The following is an 18,223-nucleotide window of genomic DNA, read 5'->3' on the forward strand; positions in this document are numbered from 1 at the left end:
GAATGTGGTCCAACTTAGGAAGTACAGTTGATAGGTGCTTGGTGCAGTTTAGACATAGTTTCAGAACTTGGACCCAGCTCTGGGAGGTAAATGCCTAGCAACGGACATGCTTTTGCTTAGACACATTCGTGAACTGAAACCTTCATGAGTGATTATTTTTAACAGCCTGTTCTTGATAAGAACACTTAAACATTCATTTTCTCATTATCCGGAGAACCGATGAGGAGGCTACCGACTATGTCTGAACATTCTGCCCTGCTGTTCCTGGCACAGCATCCTGCCTGTATAAAGTGAATAATACCTCAAGCTATTGCTACAGTCTGGCTGGGGCAGTACCATCATATTGATTGTCCATGGGGATTCTTTAAGAGTCAGATCATGGTGCCATTGTCTTGACTGGTACCATCATTTGGCCCTAAATGCCAATTAGACTTGCAGCTTATATGGCATGGATTTTCAAAGCCCAAATATCAGCAGGGGAGGCCTACAAAGCCTGTCAAGCTTCAGTGTTTTCCAACTTAACTCTTTCATTCCTCTCCCAAAGAGCACATGCGGCTGAGGAATGTGCGGTGCCTGAGCCAACGTACGTCACATTTTATCCAGCGGCTGGCTGAAGACGTCAGCTGTCACCATATGAAACTTTTGAGAATGATAGTGAGCCTATGTGTTGTTTTCATTTCCTTCTCTAATTTGAGCCTGTTATCTTAGGAACCCTCTCCTCAGGACAAGCTCCATCAGAAAACCCTGCAACAGAGAGTAATTGAGCGTAAGCAGATTCCTTCAGAGTCGTTCTCAAGTTAACAATCAGTCTGGCATATGGGTTTTCCCCTCTGGGTAAAAGCAGCCTAAAGACTATTTCTGCAACATGGGGCCGGATTCTCAACCCTAATTCCATTCTCTTTCTGGAAGATGTGTCCCAGACTGCAGGGTGAGGGAAGATACACAAACAATATTCTTCTGTAAGATGGAGTCACAGTTCAAAGATGGTTGAGAACCACTGCCCTATTTCATTGGGAATCCTTTCAGAAGGAAGTGGGAAATGTGGGAATCTTTCATCGTGACTATTAAAACTGATATGAGATGAGGTAAGGATGGTCTAGTGATAAGGATGATAGCTTGGGATTTGGGGACCTGCGTTTAAGTACCTGATCCGCTACAGACTCCTTGTGTGACCTAGGGAAAGTCACTGAGGGAGTTAAGGGCCTGAACACCTTTGAGGATCTGGGCCTTTGCCTCTATGCTTCAGTTCCCCATCTATCAAATGGAGATAATGGCACTTCCCTACCTCCCAGGAGGGTTGTGACAATAAATACATTAAAGATGATGGGGTGATGGAGTGCCCCAAAACAATTTGTTTTTCCCCCCTCCATGGTGTTTACAACACCAGCACTTGGATGATGTTCAAGAATAATGTTGCACAAACAAATGAGCCTTAAAGAAAAGCACCATGCATGTTATCAGTTTTATAGTATCAGTGGAAGAGAACAGTAATAAACTGTAACAGAAAAGATTTTAGAGATTATTATATTGCACAGCAGTTTGGAAAACATTAAGGGACTGATCCTGTTCATGGAGTTCAGTGGGAGCTGGCATAATATTCCCAAACATCTGTTATAAGTACTTTAATCCGTTCTTTACTCCTACAGTTAATGAATTGACTGTTGTAACATATTTGTGCTGCTGTAATATACTAAGTCTATTAGCGTAATTAGCCCATAATGGATTGATCTGCTAACACTGGAGAGGTTCACAGTGATCCAAACGCAGTTTGGTTAGATGGGAAGTGACTACACCTGCTGGTTTACAGACCCCAGCAGCCGTCTATGATCACCCATTTGAGATGTCTCTATCTCAGTGCTGTTCATCCAATTGAAAGAGTGCCTCATTAGCTGAGCGAGCAGGTGATTTTCAAACATCCATTTACAATTGCTGTCTGAATTTCTCAGTAGCTGCCTCTCTCTAGCAAATATTACAAGCCACGCTCTCCTGTTTTAATGTGTGCAGTTTCATTTTATGCATGAACTTCAATAAATTGACTTCTGAAGCTGCCTTGCTTCACATACCCACTCCAGCTTTCATCTCCATTTCAATCCTCCCGATTTAATGCGCCCATCAAATAGTTTTGCCTTTAAATATTCCAAGCAGAGGATGCCTCATGCTTTTTGTAGGTGAAATGTTTGATAATATATTTAGAAGGTTTTAAAACTTTATTGACTTTCTGGCTTCCATTGATTTCAAAGGCTGGCCTTAGCCTCAGCAGGTTGCCTGTTTCTCAGACTGTTATCCCTTTGCAAAATTACCTTTCAGCAAAGCTCATTTCATCACCAAAGGAGTATGAAACAATTTAGTTGAAGAATCTCCTGCCTTTTGACTGTGTGTGTAGTTTGGGCTATTGTTTGTTTGTAGAATTGAAGGGACTGTATATTTAATCACATCCCCAGCTAGGCCTCTCGAAAGATATGTGAGCAACCCCTCAAGATGCAATGCTGATCTCTGTCTCTTTCTCGTTCCAGTGTGCCAGGTCCGTCCAGCTTGCAGCCAAGTGTACAGTTTCTTTCACTCTGCTGATCCCTCTGCCTCCAGGCTTGAGCCATTGTTGGAGAAAAAATTCCACCTCTTGCCTCCATTTAACGTCCCAAGGTACCAGAGATTTCCACTGGGAGATGGAAGATCACACCAGTTAGGTATGATAAAGATTTCATATTGGATTTCACTGCTCCTACCCCATTAGTCTCTTGAGCTCTTCATCTACCCTGTTCAAGAGGATTTTAGATACAGATACAACCAGCATACTGATAGTCAGATAACTTTAGGGCAGGAGGGGTATTGCTTTACTCTGTAGTTATAAGCCCAAAGGGATGCAATGAAAGACACAGGGCTCCTAAAGGTATGCTTTCCTGCGCTCTTTGTGCCACTTCATAGCCCTTTCTTTCATGTACTCTTACTGCAACTTAGGTGTCTGCCTACTTCAGTATTTCTAATAGTGTGGAAAGTGCTGACAAAAAAGAAATTGTAAAAAAAAAATTAAAACTAAACATTTTTGGGGTTTTGATGAAAAATCCATTTTTGAGTACAGCAGACAAAACCATTTTGTTTCTTTTTGTTAAAAACCCAGTTTTGCATCAGGGAAAATATTTGGACTGAACGTTTTTGACCAGACCCTCTCTCTAACTCTAATAGCTTCCGTAAATACAACAGAGATCCAGGTTCATCGTAGGAGGAATGCGGTGTGTTCACTTACAGCATGTGAACAATGCCTTGTTTACTATGAAAGAGTCCTCCAAAGCCAGTTTTATAAAATAGTTAGGTTGGCTGCTGAAAATGGAGCAAAATCCTTTTTAAAAACACTAATCCTACGTAGGTACAACAGAAACCTAGTTAAGTACATTACCAGTAAACACTTACCTAAGTGTACATGGGTATTTCAAATGTCATTGTGCTATATTATTTGTAACTGACTCATCCCACATACCTCCTAAGAGATTGTTCTTTAAATAAAAAAAAATTAGATGGAAAATAGACAAAGTGTAAATTTGTGCAATTGCTCTTTTCCTAGATAGCTTGCCATGATCTAGCCAGGGTGGATAGAATGCATCTCCTGTTTGTATGTCTGAATCCAGAGGAAAATAAAAGTGGAGAGGAGGGATTGTGCCATATTTGACTTTTTGTGAAAATTTCATATGGAAAATAAGGTTGGAAAAAGTCACACGGAGATGAAGCATTCTAACTGATAAAATGGTGCAAAAACTCTATTAATCGCCTACAATTTATTCTCCTTTTTTTTTGTTACAAATCCCAGACATAAATTCAATCCTAAGCAAGATATTTCAAAAGCCATTTGCGACTCAGAGCTTGGAAGGTAATGGAGTGAAATGGCACAGTTTTGTATCTGTTGAATTCATGAGAACACAAATCAGTGCAACACTGTTTTCCTCATTCAATAACATAGCTATAAATCCAACATCAGTCTTGTTTGCTAAACCATGTGCTGGGTCCAAGGTATAAATAAGCTGTGGTATATTTGATGCCGATTAACTTCATGTTTAAGAAGCTACAGCAAATCTGAAGTTATGCCATTTCACAATGAAAACAATCATATGTTTAACAAAACTTCAGATGAACTGAGTTCCATCTATTAACCCAAAATAACAGTACTAATGCAGGGCACTACCATTTATCCATTACTGGTTATTTAACAAACACAATGACTTAAATGGATAACACAGAGGTTAATGCTTTAATCTAGTATCAGTCAAGTGTTACTAGATTTAATGTCAGCCTTTTTATAGTAGCTAAAATACTGATTCTCCTAACGTTACTTAATGTGTAGCTTTGACAAACAGCTTAATGTCAACTTTCAATAATTTCATGGAGAAACTCAGTTAAATCACGACAGGGTTTTTTCATTTGAAATTATAGATTTCTTTTCCCAACAAGGTTAAACTGGGCCACATTTTCATTACAGTTAAATGATGCCTACATAAGTGTATTCAGGGATAAAGGAATTATAACAAACCAAATGGAATAGTTTTACCACTTTGAACATGAGTAATAATTGAGATCCATCCACCATGATGCTATTGTGTATTTTTGTTCAACCCCCTAACTATGTTGAGTGGGTCTGGTGGAAATAAGGGAGCAAAGGTCAGGTATAGAGCTGGTCAAAGTGTTTTAAATGAAAAGCAGATTCCCAAATACTTTGCATGTAGAAATTAATTTCTCTATAGCAGATCATCTTGCCATAGTTCTGCTCTGTACTTAGACAATCATTGGCAATCCCAAAGCTAGGGAACATGAATGGCATGAAATCATATATCCCATCATGCTTCTCTAAGAATATAAGAACGGCCATACTGGGTCAGACCAAAGGTCCATCTAGCCCAGTATCCTGTCTTCTGACAGTGGCCAATGCCAGGTGTCCCAGAGGGAATGAACAGAACAGGTAATCATGAAGTGATCCATAACCTGTCGCCCATTCCCAACTTCTGGCAAACAGAGGCTAGGGACACCATCCCTGCCCATCCTGGCTAATAGCCATTGATGGACCTATCCTCCATGAATTTATCTAGTTCTTTTTTGAACCCTGTTATAGTCTTGGCCTTCACAACAGCCTCTGGCAAGGAATTCCACAGGTATAGCGTGCGTTGTGTGAAAAAATACTTCCTTTTGTTTGTTTTAAACCTGCTGCCTATTCATTTCATTTGGTGACCCCTAGTTGAAGTGTGATTTAAAACTCCTAACACAAACTTATTTACTTTCTCCACACCAGTCATGATTTTATAGACCTCTATCCATATCCTCCCTTAGTTGATTCTTTTCCAAGCTGAAAAGTCCCAGTTTTATTGCTCTCTTCTCATACGGCAGCCGTTCCATACCCCTAATAATTTTTGTTGCTCTTTTCTGAACCTTTTCCAAGTCCAATATACCTTTTTTGAGATGGGCGACCACATCTGCAGACAATATTCAAGATGTGGGTGTACCATGGATTTATATAGAGGCAATATGATATTTTCTGTCTTATTATCTATCCCTTTCCTAATGGTTCCTAACATTCTGTTCACTTTTTTGGCCGCCGCTGCACATTGAGCGGATGTTTTCAGAAAACTATCCACAATGACTTCAAGATCTTTCTTGAGTGGTAACATCGTTTAGACCCCATCATTTTATAGGTATAATTGGGATTATGTTTTCCAATGTGCATTACTCTGCATTTATCAACACTGAATTTAATCTGCCATTTTGTTGCCCAGTTACGAAAGATCCTTTTGTAGCTCTTCGCAGTCTGCCTGGACTTAACTATCTTGAGTAGTTTTGTATCATCTGTAAATTTTGCCATCTCACTGTTTACTCCTTTTTCCAGATCATTCTTTGTGTGCCTCCGAAATTTTTTAAAGTCTGTTGGATGTGCCTCCTCGGATATGTGAGATGTGTTTGTTTGGGTTTTTGGCAGTCTGTGTTATCCAACTGTTGTCTCCCTCCAGTATAAAACATAACACAAATCTGAGCTAAGATTTGTAAAGCATTCCTATGCTCAATGGGCAAGATTATGAATTATGCAGCAGCCTGACTGAGAGGCTTTTCAGTGAATATAGTTTCAGCTGCAGACACTTCCCCACTGTGAACAGTTGGCTTTATTTCACTACTTAGTGCAGAAAACTCCAAATAGTTTGAATTACTGTTTAATATTGTCTCACCCATCCAGTTCCCTGTTCAAAGGTGCATCTCTCTTCATTTTTATTTCTTATTTATCTCTTCATCTCTATTAATATCCTGGAAGCTGCTCTGGATTTGTCTAATATAGCTACAGCCTGTAGGTGCTAACTCCAAAGTACTTATTCCCAGGCTAATATAGAGGGCTGGATTCTCAATGCAGATTCCTTTTTACAGGCATCTTTCTGCACCAACACTGAGTAGTGTCTGGAAATGCTATCATTTAGACACCTTTCTACATAAATGTCCTAGCAAATCAGGTATGTAGACATCAAAATGGCAGGACTCGTGCCTTCCAAAAAAGGAGACCATGTCAAGATCCCTTTAAATATCTGGCCCATAGAATACTTCCATAGGACTGGTAGCAAAGACACAGGATACTGAATTAGTGCAGCCTTGCTGTCTTTCATGGTGGTCCCATTTGATCTTTCAAGCTAAGCAGATTCAGATAGTGAATGCTTGAAGGGGAGACCTTGCCGGTGCTGCACAGTGTGGTGTTGCTGATTTAGTAGTAGCAGATCTTCTTTCTGGGATCACGCTGAACCCACTTCCCAGAACGTTCTTACAAGGCCAGCGTGCAGCTCGAGGTGCTGTCTGTTGCATGAGTTGTAAAACAGAGTCTCTGAACTCTTGTGATTATAACAGATTCCATGGAACTTTTTGCATTAATCCCAGAATAACTGGAAACTCCAACTTCACCTCCTGGCTTTAAATCTATGTAGACTTACTTTGGGGTAAAACATGGCAACAACTTGAGCTGTATTTAAATGAAGGATGAAATCCTCTCATTTAATTTAAACAAAATGAAAGTGCTTTGGGATCATCTTTTGGAATGAAAGGTGCTATATGAATATGGGATTCATTCTGTTGATTACATGGATTTTTCCTTCCTGTGGCAGACCAACTTGCAATATCCTTTATGTAAAGTGCAAGTCTTAAAACTGGAAGGTTTCATGGCCCTTATGGAGAGGCCTAATCCCATGCATTTCCTGATGTTTATACTGCTTTCCAAAACTTCCTTTCCTGATAACCCTTCATATTAGAAAAGAGACTCTTCTCCAGATCCTCTGTTTCAGAAGAGTTGGAACATAGTTAAAAATGAGAATGGTTCTATTGTAACTGTGGGCTTAGCATTCTTAACTGGTGCCTTTATGTGAAAAGGTAATGAATCTGGAAACCCAATTGAAGTGGCTACCACCCGAAAGAGAACGTCATGATGTGACTCACAGGAAAGATGTAGATAAATCAACCTGGAGAACATGGTGAAAACTGAGTTTACTATAGCTACCTTCCAATACTTGCTAACTGAATGACTCTAAAAGACTTAATGCCCACTGCACTGTGTGTAGGATTAAGCTTGAAACTTTCAGATCTCTAAATCCACTCAAAGGGTCCATTTTACAATGTTAATTTATGTCATCACTTATATGCATATCAAATCTCTGCCCACATTGATCTGTTCCTACTGTCTATTATTATTCTGGTGAGCCACCATTGTTTCACAAGCAACATACAAAGAACGTGTTGACTTTCAGTAAAGCAAAGTTGTCTCCTTGCGTTTAATAGTGATCAAGACTGACCTTTGTCAGATGAATGTTTGACAGTCACTGGGGCTTGGCCAGCCTTGAGAACTGTTCCTTTTCCTGATGATTACTCATTTGACTGCAAGTATCAATACAGTTGCTAATGTAGATGTGATTACCTTGTTAGGCTATTGATTTATCAAGGGCAATTTCAGTAAGAAAAGAAATGGAGATACTTGAAATGTATGGGACAATGGTATGGAAACATGATATATGAAAAGGTAGAATAAATGTAGAATCGGTGTAATGTCTGCTATATCTTCTACCAGTGGACTGCATCCCAAGTGCAGGTGTGTAGATCAAGCCTAGTAACCCTAACCCAACCCTATCGAAACCCAACTGTTATCCTAAAAGGACTACGGCTAGAGCCACAAAGTAGCTTTGTTGGACATAGTGCCTAAGTGGTGAAATTCTTACCTCATCCACCTTGTTTCTCTAATGCCCTGGGACCAATACAGCTACGCTGCATAAAGTAATGTTTGTACTTTTCTTCTGAGATCCTTTTATAGAGGCATTCTGTTAGAAGTCACACTTTCTATCCGGTGCACCAGGATGGCTTACTGGGACAGTAACAGCAAGAAAGTTATTCTTCATCTTTTCACATTCTCTAGCCTTCCCTTAACCACACACAGATTGTCCTGCCCAGGGCCGGCTTTATGAACGGCGAGGCCCGATTCAAATATCCTGCAGAGGTCCGGGGTTTCGGCGGCACTTCGGCAGCGGAGGGTCCTTCCCTCGCTCCGGGTCTTCCGCGGCACCGAAGGACCCCTTGCCGCCGAAATGCTGACGAAGCCCTGGAGTGGACGACTTCCCCCTCCCCCCCCCCCGCCGCCGAAGCCTTGGAGCAGACGACCCCCCCCACCACCACCGAAATGCTGCCAAAGACCCAGAGTCGACACACACACACACCCCTGCCGCTGGGTGAGTTAAAAACAAAAAAAATTAAAAAGACACCTAAGGCACGGGGCCCTCTTAGGCACGGGGCCTGATTCCAGGGAATCGGCTTAAAGCCGGGCCTGGTCCTGCCCTTCTGCTTTAGCAGGATTCTTTTGTAAGAAGGTTTTCAGTGTGGTGCGAGGAAACTCAAAACACTGTATGTTCCCATGGAAACTACAATTCAGCATATTCTCTCCAAACCTCATCTCCCGTTATTTGGTGCTAGACTTTAATTGCTTTCCCTGGCTCAGTTGTAATGGGGTTCGGTTGCTGTCTCTTCCGGTTGAGATGTTTGGGCTGAAATGAAAATAAGCCAGAATCTCTCAAATAGTTTCAGTGTGTGTTCACAGGAAACCCATTATGCTGTGTTTCTTTCAAGTATTATCAGTTCCAATAATGTACAGAAAATTTAAGCTTCAGATGCATTTTTTACGGGGAAGTTCTATTATGCCCTTTAAAAACTGGGGCTTATCATGACTGCGTGGGCAGGCCCATTGCATTCTCCTCTGTGTGAATGTGATGAAATAGTTGTGGTGTTCAGTACAATGGAAGCTGGTGACACCTGGATGTGGGAAGGCAAACCCAGCACATTAGTATTATTTCTACGACAATGAGATCTGGGTCCCACCATGCTAGGCACTCTACAGACAAGTGGTAAAAGAGAATCTGAATAGACAAGACAGAGTGGGAGGAGAAGTAGCTTACCCAAGGTGACACAGAACTTGGATCTCCTGAATCCCTGTCAAGTTCCCTTTGCAGTGGTTCTCAACCCGCAGCCTGTGGTCCATTTGTGACCCAAGCAGCACAAAGCTGTGGCCCATGTGACAGCCTCAGGGCCATACAGATAGTGTATATATTGTGTGGATACAGCCCACGTAACACACATGCGGCCCGCAATGGTAAATAGGTTGAGACCCAGTGCAATAGACCATTCTGCATCCATTGCTCTGTTCTCTGGTCTGAGTCCCATTTTCTACTCTTGCCAATATCACTAGGGGTTTGTGATGTCCACCGAAAAACAAGGCAGGTTCTGCCCACCTTGTCTGTTCTTGATCAGCGTTCCTCCCTTACCATACATCCCATCCAACTGGTTACCAGGTGTGCTTTAACACTTGGTAGCTGGTACTGTAACCACCTTAAGATGCCTGCCCTTCATATGTGTATTCAAGATGGACAAGCCACTTTAAAGAAAGTGTTACTGGTCACACTTTATATTAATGGCACATTTATAAATGGCTGATAAATGTTATGCACATGTTACAGGCCTGGGTAGTATGTGTTATAGATGGTTATAAGAACATCACTAGAAGATGGTGTACAAGGTTATAAGCCATTGTGATAAGCAATCTATTGACTTGTGGCTTTAACTATCCTTGACACGATTAGTAGATGTTTTAATAAATTTTGTCTTTATAAGCTACTTATAAATGTGTCTTTTATTTAAAGCATGACTGTTATTACTTATTTGTATTCTGGTAATGCCCACAATATTAAGCACTGTCCACATAGATGGAGAAATGGTATCTGCCCCAAACAGCTTACAATCTAAGAAGACAAGCCGCATACAAAGGATGGGGGAGATGCGCCATCAGAATTGTTTTTTTTATATATTTCATATTTGTGGGGTAGGGATGTTGGTCTATATATTAAATAAATACACATTAACCATGCTCAGCTGTGCTGCAAACTGTCCATTGGTAGTTGGCCAGTCCTTTTACAAGAGTCACAAAGAAGCAAGAATTCTGTATGTTGCAGACATGCCTACAGTCCACTCTCTAAAGCATCACTGTCACACAGTTACAGAATTGGTTTGATAGTATCAGGGGAATAAAGAAATCAACATCACGGGAATAATGTCAGTCTCCTACACCTTGCTCTTCCATGAATTGGTACTGCCTAGATAATCTGAGGGTGAAACTCCCATTCACTTCAATAGACTCATAGACTTTAAGGTCAGAAGAGACCACTATGATCTTCTCGTCTGACCTCCTGCATGACACAGGCCACAGAATCTCACCCACCCACTCCTGTAACAAACCCCTGACCTATGTCAAAGCTATTGAATTCCTCAACTTTTGGTTTAAAGACTTCAAGGTGCAGAGAATCCTCCAGTAAGTGACCCGTGCCCCAAGCTGCAGAGGAAGGTGAAAAACCCCAAGGGCCTCTGCCAATCTGCCCTGGAGGAAAATTCCTTCCCGACCCCAAATATGGCGATCAGCTAAACCCTGAGCATGTGCGTAAGACTCACCAGCCAGATACCCAGGAAAGAATTCTCTGTAGTAACTCAGATCCCACCCCATCTAGTGTCCCATCACAGGCCATTGGGCATATTTACCGCTAGTAGTCAAAGATCAATTAATTGCCAAAATTAGGCTATCCCATCATACCATCCCCTCCATAAACTTATCAATAGGGCCTGGAAAGATAACATATCTCATCATTTTCAAAGCAGTCCTATTGTGCTGTCCGTATTTAGCCCTGTAATAATTAGCACAAAAACTTGTCTGTGTGCGCAAACGTACAAATCGGGGAGGCAGACGTCTAATAGACTTCACCATATTTTGGCTATTTCGTATTTAGCTTCCCAACTGGGACTATTAGGATGCGGACTATGCAGCAATCAAACAGAGCAATTAAAGTAGTGAGATATGTAGAAAGAAACCTGTTTCTTCTTTTATTCTAGGGTAACGATTTTAGTATCAGACATTTTACTATTACTGTATAGGCTGAAAATGTCATTTCAACTACTTCTCGGTTGGAATAGGTCAGCAGTAAAACCACTTGCTCATGATCTTTTATTGCATCCAGAGAGGATTCCTTAAACCTGTTTACTTCCGTCACACTTCCTTTTATTTGCAATCATTTATTTTTGGTGGAAAATCAGGCAGTATTTGGGCAAAGCTAATGGACGTTAATGCAATAAGTTGGAGCGTATGAGATGAGTCAGAAAATTCAATCTCGAAGAAAGATGCTCACATGAATCTTTCACAGTCAATGAATGACCATCGGGATTCCATTAATTTAATAACAAGAGTTTCATTTTTCCATTGGAAAAAGGCATCTTTGTGATTTAATAAACTTTAAAACTAAAATTGGAGTGGAAAACACGGGGGGAAGGAAACCCAAAATCCACTGAGTGTGAGAATGTCCCTATCTTCCTGAACTACAGGAAATCATGTATAGCAATGCAAATAATAATAATAATGTACCATTGTTGAAGTGTCATGTAGCACTGGCACTGATTGATTAATTGTGTGCCACATCCAATGGGGTGAAATTCACCCCTGTGGAATGGGCTAGCATGAGGCCTATGCACCATATGACCCACTTAAGTCTTATTTTAAGGAATTAGACAAGGTTTTGCAAAGGAGCCTAAGGGAGTTAAGCCAAGATATTCAGATCTGATTAGTGATTTTTGGATGCCCAGTCTGAGATACCTTAGAGAAATGGTTCTCACTCAGAGGTCCGGGGTCCCTGGGGGGCTGTGAGCTGGTTTCAGCACGTCCAGCAAAATAAACCAGAGAGCAGGGCTGGCGTTAAACTCTGTGAGGCCAAGGGCAAAAAGCCGAATCCCAAACCCTGCTGCCTTGGGCTGAAGCTGAAGCCTGAGCAATTTAGCTTTGCGGGGCCCACTGTGGCATGGGGCCCTGGGCAATTGCTTTGCTTGCTACCCTCTAATACCAGTAATGTCATCTACTGAAAAACAGTTGTAGCACAGGTAGGCCATGGAATTTTTATAGCATGTTGGTGGGGATGGGAGGGTTCAGAAGAAAAATAAATAAATAAATAAGGTTGAGAAACTCCTGCCTTAGAGGAGCCAGATTTTCTAAGAGCTAAGCAGCCACTGTCTGAAAATCAGGCCCGTTTGAGATGTAGCTGGTCACAGAAATTGAGGCATCCAAAATCATGTAGTCCCTTTTGAAAATCTAGGCCTAAGGCAGCCAATTCTCACTGAATTTCAGTGAGAGTTGGTAGCTTCCTTCATATAGGCTCCTTAGCTGGTACTTGCTCTCTCCAGAGTGAACCTCACCCATAATCTTTATTCAGGCAAATTCCCACTGACCTCAGTGAAATTGTTGTTCTTCTCTTTGATTTTCATGTTTAAAACATGCAGCTGACACTCTTCACAACCAGAGCGCCCTGTTTCTTGAGAACATCTCCAGGGTCACACCCTCCTCTCCAGAGACTCCAGAATCTCCAGACACGCTGAGTCAGTCACAAGGAAAGACAAGGAGGACAAGCTTGGTCAGCATGAACAGTGAAACCTCCGGGTCGACAGAGAGCTTGCCATCAGCAAACATCTCCAGCAGTGAGTGAGGCTTTGTGGTGGTTATTTCTGATACAGTGTCCATCCTTCCATCTGCCTCAGGCCTATGGAGGTTTATTTTGAAAAGGGAATCTTCCATTTCCAGGAATACTAGTAGTGCTTTTAAGGCCTAAAAAGCTAGAATTTTAATTAACCCAGGTTAATGTCCTCCATTTATGTAGTTGGGGTTTTTTGCATTTTGCTCAGACAAGGTAATTAAATTGAGGTCATGCGTTTTATTACGGGTATTTTTAAAGTAATTTATTAGGAGTAAATTTTAATAGGTGTTATAAGCATGTTCCAATCCTGGATACTGTTGCCCCTTTTTTGACCCAAGCAATTAGTCAAAGTTTGGGTCCCTGTGAGCCTCCCATTTGGGAGGCGAATTTGGTGATAGTCAGGTATTTCTTTGATGCAGATTTGTGTATTTACAAAGAATGTACAAAAGTCCTGTGTCTTAAAGTGCTATAGTTATAAGCAACCTATTGGCCTGCTGGACAATACTAATCTATAATTGATGAATTTACCCTTTTTGAGAACATCTATTATTCAGAGATGATTAACCCTTTAAGAGCTGTTTGTGAGTGAATTCTTAATATAAAGTGACAAAATAAAACTAGTCAGTTTCATTGTATATGGTGTTAAGACATTATAACCTATCATTTATCTGATGGCAGCATGCAAAGCCCTCAGTTAGAATCAAGCCCCCATCATGCTGGGAGCTGTGAATATGCTCCCTGCCCCAAGCAGCATGCAACTAATAGTACAATTTGCACTGAAAACACTTGAGCAACTGTTTGAAACCAAATGATAGACTGTTTTTGATTAATGAAAACATTACAATTAATATTAAGCTTTATAATGTCTTTTACAGGAACCTAAATTTTGGGAGAATCTTTTTAACCAAGTTGCCTAAATCAAAAAGCTAGAGATTAATAGGGTGTCTGTTAGAAATGTGGTGCCATATTGCTTGTTTGTTGTTTTGCAGTTACTGCCAAATGGTGGGGAACAAAGAGAATAGATTACGCCCTGTACTGCCCAGATGTTTTAACAGCATTCCCAACAGTGGCCCTGCCCCATCTCTTCCACGCCAGCTACTGGGAATCAACTGACGTAGTGGCATTCATTTTAAGACAGGTAATTTTATCTTGATGTCTGTCTAAAGGAAAACTCAGTTTGACTCAGTAATAATTTGTATCAGACCCCTTTGAATGTTAAGCTATACAGCAACCTTAGTTTGGTGAAAAGTTATTCATCCTTTCCGAGAAACAGGCATTGTCTAGGCACGTGACCGGGAGTCAGGAACATCTGCTTTCCAGTCCCTGCTCTGCCACTGTTCCCAGTGGCATCTCACATTTGTTCTGTTTTGTTTTCAATTTTGCTGTCGACTCAGGTAGAGGTCACCTCTTTAGTGTCCAGGTGAGGTATGCTCGTTACATACTATAAGAGAAGGATGTTTTCGTAGCTAGAGCACAGGCCTGGAAGTAAGATGTGGGTTGCAGTCTGTTTTGTCATGTCCTCCTTGATCTTTGGGAAGGTATTTGCCTCCTGCTTCCTGTCCCAAGGTGGGGAGGGACTAGTCTAACCACCATCCTCTAGGGATCGTTAGGAACACATCCCATTAAACTCTTCTTCTGTTGTCTCAAGAAAAAAAAAAAAAATACTATATGATGCAAGTAGCGAGACTTGGTATTTCTGCTTGGCTTCCCTAGGGTACCAGCCAAAAGGTGGGGAGGGGAGATCGTACAAAACAAGCAGCAGTGAGAGCTGAATAGTTATCTACAAATCTCTTTGAAGATGAAAAGCACTATATTAAATGAAGAAGAGATGAATTGTCATAAGCTGGCATCTAAAAATAGGCACAAAGGATACAAATAGTAATTTAATGTGCAAGTTACTGGGCTTTAATCAAGGTTGTATTTTTGGATCAGATGTGTCTGCATCGTCAATATGGCACTGAAATCGCTACTCTTTGTGCTGTTGATACCAGGCAGCACTGATGTACTTTGGATGAAATAATAGGTTGGTCTAATTGGATACTGTGTTTATACGGAGGGCATGGAGGAGTCTGACCTTTGACTCCTGATCAAATAGGCTCCGAGTGACCAAGATGTTAGTCTGACCCCATGATTAGTATGTGTGTGTTTTACCTTTGTTTATCAAGAGTCAGTTGACTTCTGTTTACCTGGGAGGGGATTCTCTAAGGAGTGTAAATGAGGAGTAGGTGCTCTTTGCAGGGTGATCATTACAGTATAAATACAAGCGCTGGTTGGAATTTTTCTGATGGAGGAGTTACAGCATCGGGAAAATGCCGATTTGATGGAACCAAAATTTTCCCTGGGGATGTGTCGATTCAGCTGATGCAGATGTAACACCCATACCTTCTGGCTGGGGTGTTCTGTCCCTTCTAGTGGCACCAATACCACTTAGAGAGATTCATGAGTTTGCTCTACAGCCTTAGCTTTTAGCTCATGCAGTAGAGGCTCTTGCATATAGCTCCAGAGGTCCCAGGTTCGATCCCGCCCGCCGACAACTGGGATCTGTCGACGTTCCTCAGAATCTGCCTGTCTGGTTTGCTGCCAGCCCATCTGGCTCGCTGCATTGCCCAGCTCCCCAACTGCCTGGCTGGCCTACCTGCTCAGCTCTCTGGATCCCCAGCTGCCCAGCCAGACATGTTGAAAACTTCCATTTGGTTTTTCTGAAATAAGGTTTATTTATAAAACAAACAAAAAAACCCCACTTCTATTGCATGGAAAATTGCACATTTCCAACTTTTCGTTCAGATTTGTAACCAAACCTTTTTTGGAAATGTGCATTTTTCCTTGGAACAGGAATTCCAGTTCCCACACAGATCTAAAAACACCTAGGTAGAAAAAGGTACACGCAAAACTTGCAAGAGATCCACTGGCTCCAGAGAAGCTACCAAAGAAACACTACACATAAACAGTTGGAGATTTTAATGTCTCTCTTTGACTTTTATTGTCCAGCCAAAGAGCTTCATAACATGAATAAACTGCGTCAACGGAGCACTAAAGTCCATTGCTAAATTCTTATGCAAGTTCTCAGAGGAGTCATCTGCCTCCAGTTGGTGCAGTAGCTTACCAGCTGATTCTGAATCAAAGCCTATATATTCCTGCCCCTGTACAGTATCAATGTATACTTGTTTTCATTAACTCTGGTTTTATCAGAACTGAGGGGGACCTTTTAGCTTGGACACTGGTGCCAAGATCTGGAAAGAGTTTTTTTCTTCTTCAACAGTCACCTTTTTTCAATGGGTCCTTGCATTTTGTTGAGTGCAGTCCTTATCCCTCGAGTTAATCAAGTGAGTAGGAAGTGTCCCCATCAGCCTATCATTTGCCTAGCAAGAAGGAACCTAAAAATATCTACAGCTTACACTGATTTAGTAACTTCATGCCATTTCGTTTGAACAGAATCCTGTGCATTTTCATAAGAAACCAATGACCTTTAAACATGTCATTATCATGTTCCTTATTCCAGGACAGAGGACAGCTGTAATAGAGATACATCTGGGACTCGGTCTAAAGCCAATCTCAATCTTGAAGTCAATGGAAAGACTTTCACACACTTACCATCTCTGAACAGAGGAGGGAAGTGTTTCTTGTGTTTGCCCTTATCATTTACTCTTTCTATACATCCCGCATAGCCGTTACGATTTGAGATCGAAAAACCTCAGAGTTCAACTTCTGAAGACCCTCTAATTCTGGGGTTTGTAAACCTTCCTCCCCCAGGTCAAATGTTCCCCTCCCCCACGCATGCTGATTCAGTTTCTTTCCACAAGCCTATCTTCTTTTAGCTGGTGTTATGCACTATGAATAGAAGAAAACTTCCAATCCAAAGCTAAGCTGCCAGAGGTAGACATCCTGTATATGCTATTTGTTTTTCAGTACTCAATTTTTTCTGCCGCCTCTTTTACCTTCCCCCACGTTCCTAGTAGTGTCTCTATTTATTTTTCACTCTGCCTCCCTTCCCCCCTGCTCCATTAATGAAATACGAACCCACTGCTATTCAAGGTCTGATTCAGAGTCCAGGGGGCTGGACTTGATGACCTTTCAAGGTCCCTTCCAGTTCTAGGAGATAGGAATTTAAAAATTTAATTTGATTCCCAGAATGTCTGAGTAGTTTGAAAATTATGCAAGGCAAGCTTGTGCACATTGTGGATTTGGGTGTGTGTAGGTACATGCATATACACTGTCTGTTTCTAGCAAAACAATCTATCAGATACTGCAAACTTCAGTGTAACTTGTACTTTTTGGGCAAAGTTCATACAAGCATGTCATCCATCACCCTTTGCGCTTAAAATCAGGGGCTTAGAGCCAGTGTTCATAACTTCCCCATTAGAGATTAAGGTAATGGGCCCCTTAGAAATACCTACGGTAGACAGATTTAGGAGGTTATGCAGATGTCTTTCTGAAGATTTCAGCACAAACTTGGCAATAAATGGCCAGAGGCTCTCTCCACAGTGGAATTCTCAAGGCCAGTTGAAGTAAACTTTGCTAGAAACAGTATCATCACAGTCAGTTAAAAGCAGAATTTACCCATTAAACAAAACAAATCTCCATTGAAAGGAATAATAGATTTGCTGCTCTCCTTAAAGCAGAGGAGAAGTGGTCACATTCAGAATTTTATTTTTAGAAAATAATTCTTCAAGTAATAGAATTCAGGTCCCTGATTTTCAACTCTGCAGACGCAGACACATACACACAATTTGTTCTCATTTCCAGTGCTTGTGTCTTACTGCTCCCTCCATCTCCTTCTCCAGCTTTGGACTTTATGCCTTTTTATCATGGCTTGCTCTTCCCTCTTCTATCAAGCACCCTCTCCTTTCCTCTTTCAAATCCCTCCCTATTCCTACTTCTCTCCAAGCAATCCTTCCTACCTTCTCCTCCTCAAAATGTCCCCCGACCCCCAGCGTGCAGCTGAGCTGTTGCGCTGTATCTTGACCCGTGTATGTGATTTTTCTTGTGTAATTTGATTATAAGCTTTTCAGGGGCAGGGACCATGTCTCTGAAGTACCATGTAGATTTACAGCACTGTACAAGTGACTAGGTAATACAGGTACAACTTGTTCACTCTGCCTCTATACAGATTCAGGTTAATGAACATTCTGTAGGGCCAAATTGTCTTTGACTGAGCAATGCCCATGGTGAATGGGATTTGTGCTAGTGAA

At 41.4% G+C, this 18,223-nt stretch overlaps 1 protein-coding gene across 10 annotated transcripts in view; it reads left to right on the forward strand.

Moving 5' to 3' along the window:
• Positions 1-18,223, forward strand: part of PITPNM3 (PITPNM family member 3) — a 357,499-nt gene that overhangs the window by 319,267 nt on the left and 20,009 nt on the right. For all 10 annotated transcript variants that reach the window (XM_039507588.1, XM_039507587.1, XM_039507586.1 and 7 more), the window contains 3 exons: positions 2,514-2,684; positions 12,844-13,038; positions 14,024-14,172. In XM_039507588.1, coding sequence (XP_039363522.1) covers positions 2,514-2,684; positions 12,844-13,038; positions 14,024-14,172 — 515 coding nt within the window. The remainder of the gene's footprint in view (positions 1-2,513; positions 2,685-12,843; positions 13,039-14,023; positions 14,173-18,223) is intronic.

The sequence above is a fragment of the Mauremys reevesii genome, linkage group 20, assembly GCF_016161935.1.
Source record: "Mauremys reevesii isolate NIE-2019 linkage group 20, ASM1616193v1, whole genome shotgun sequence".
NCBI classification, from domain to species: domain Eukaryota; kingdom Metazoa; phylum Chordata; order Testudines; family Geoemydidae; genus Mauremys; species Mauremys reevesii.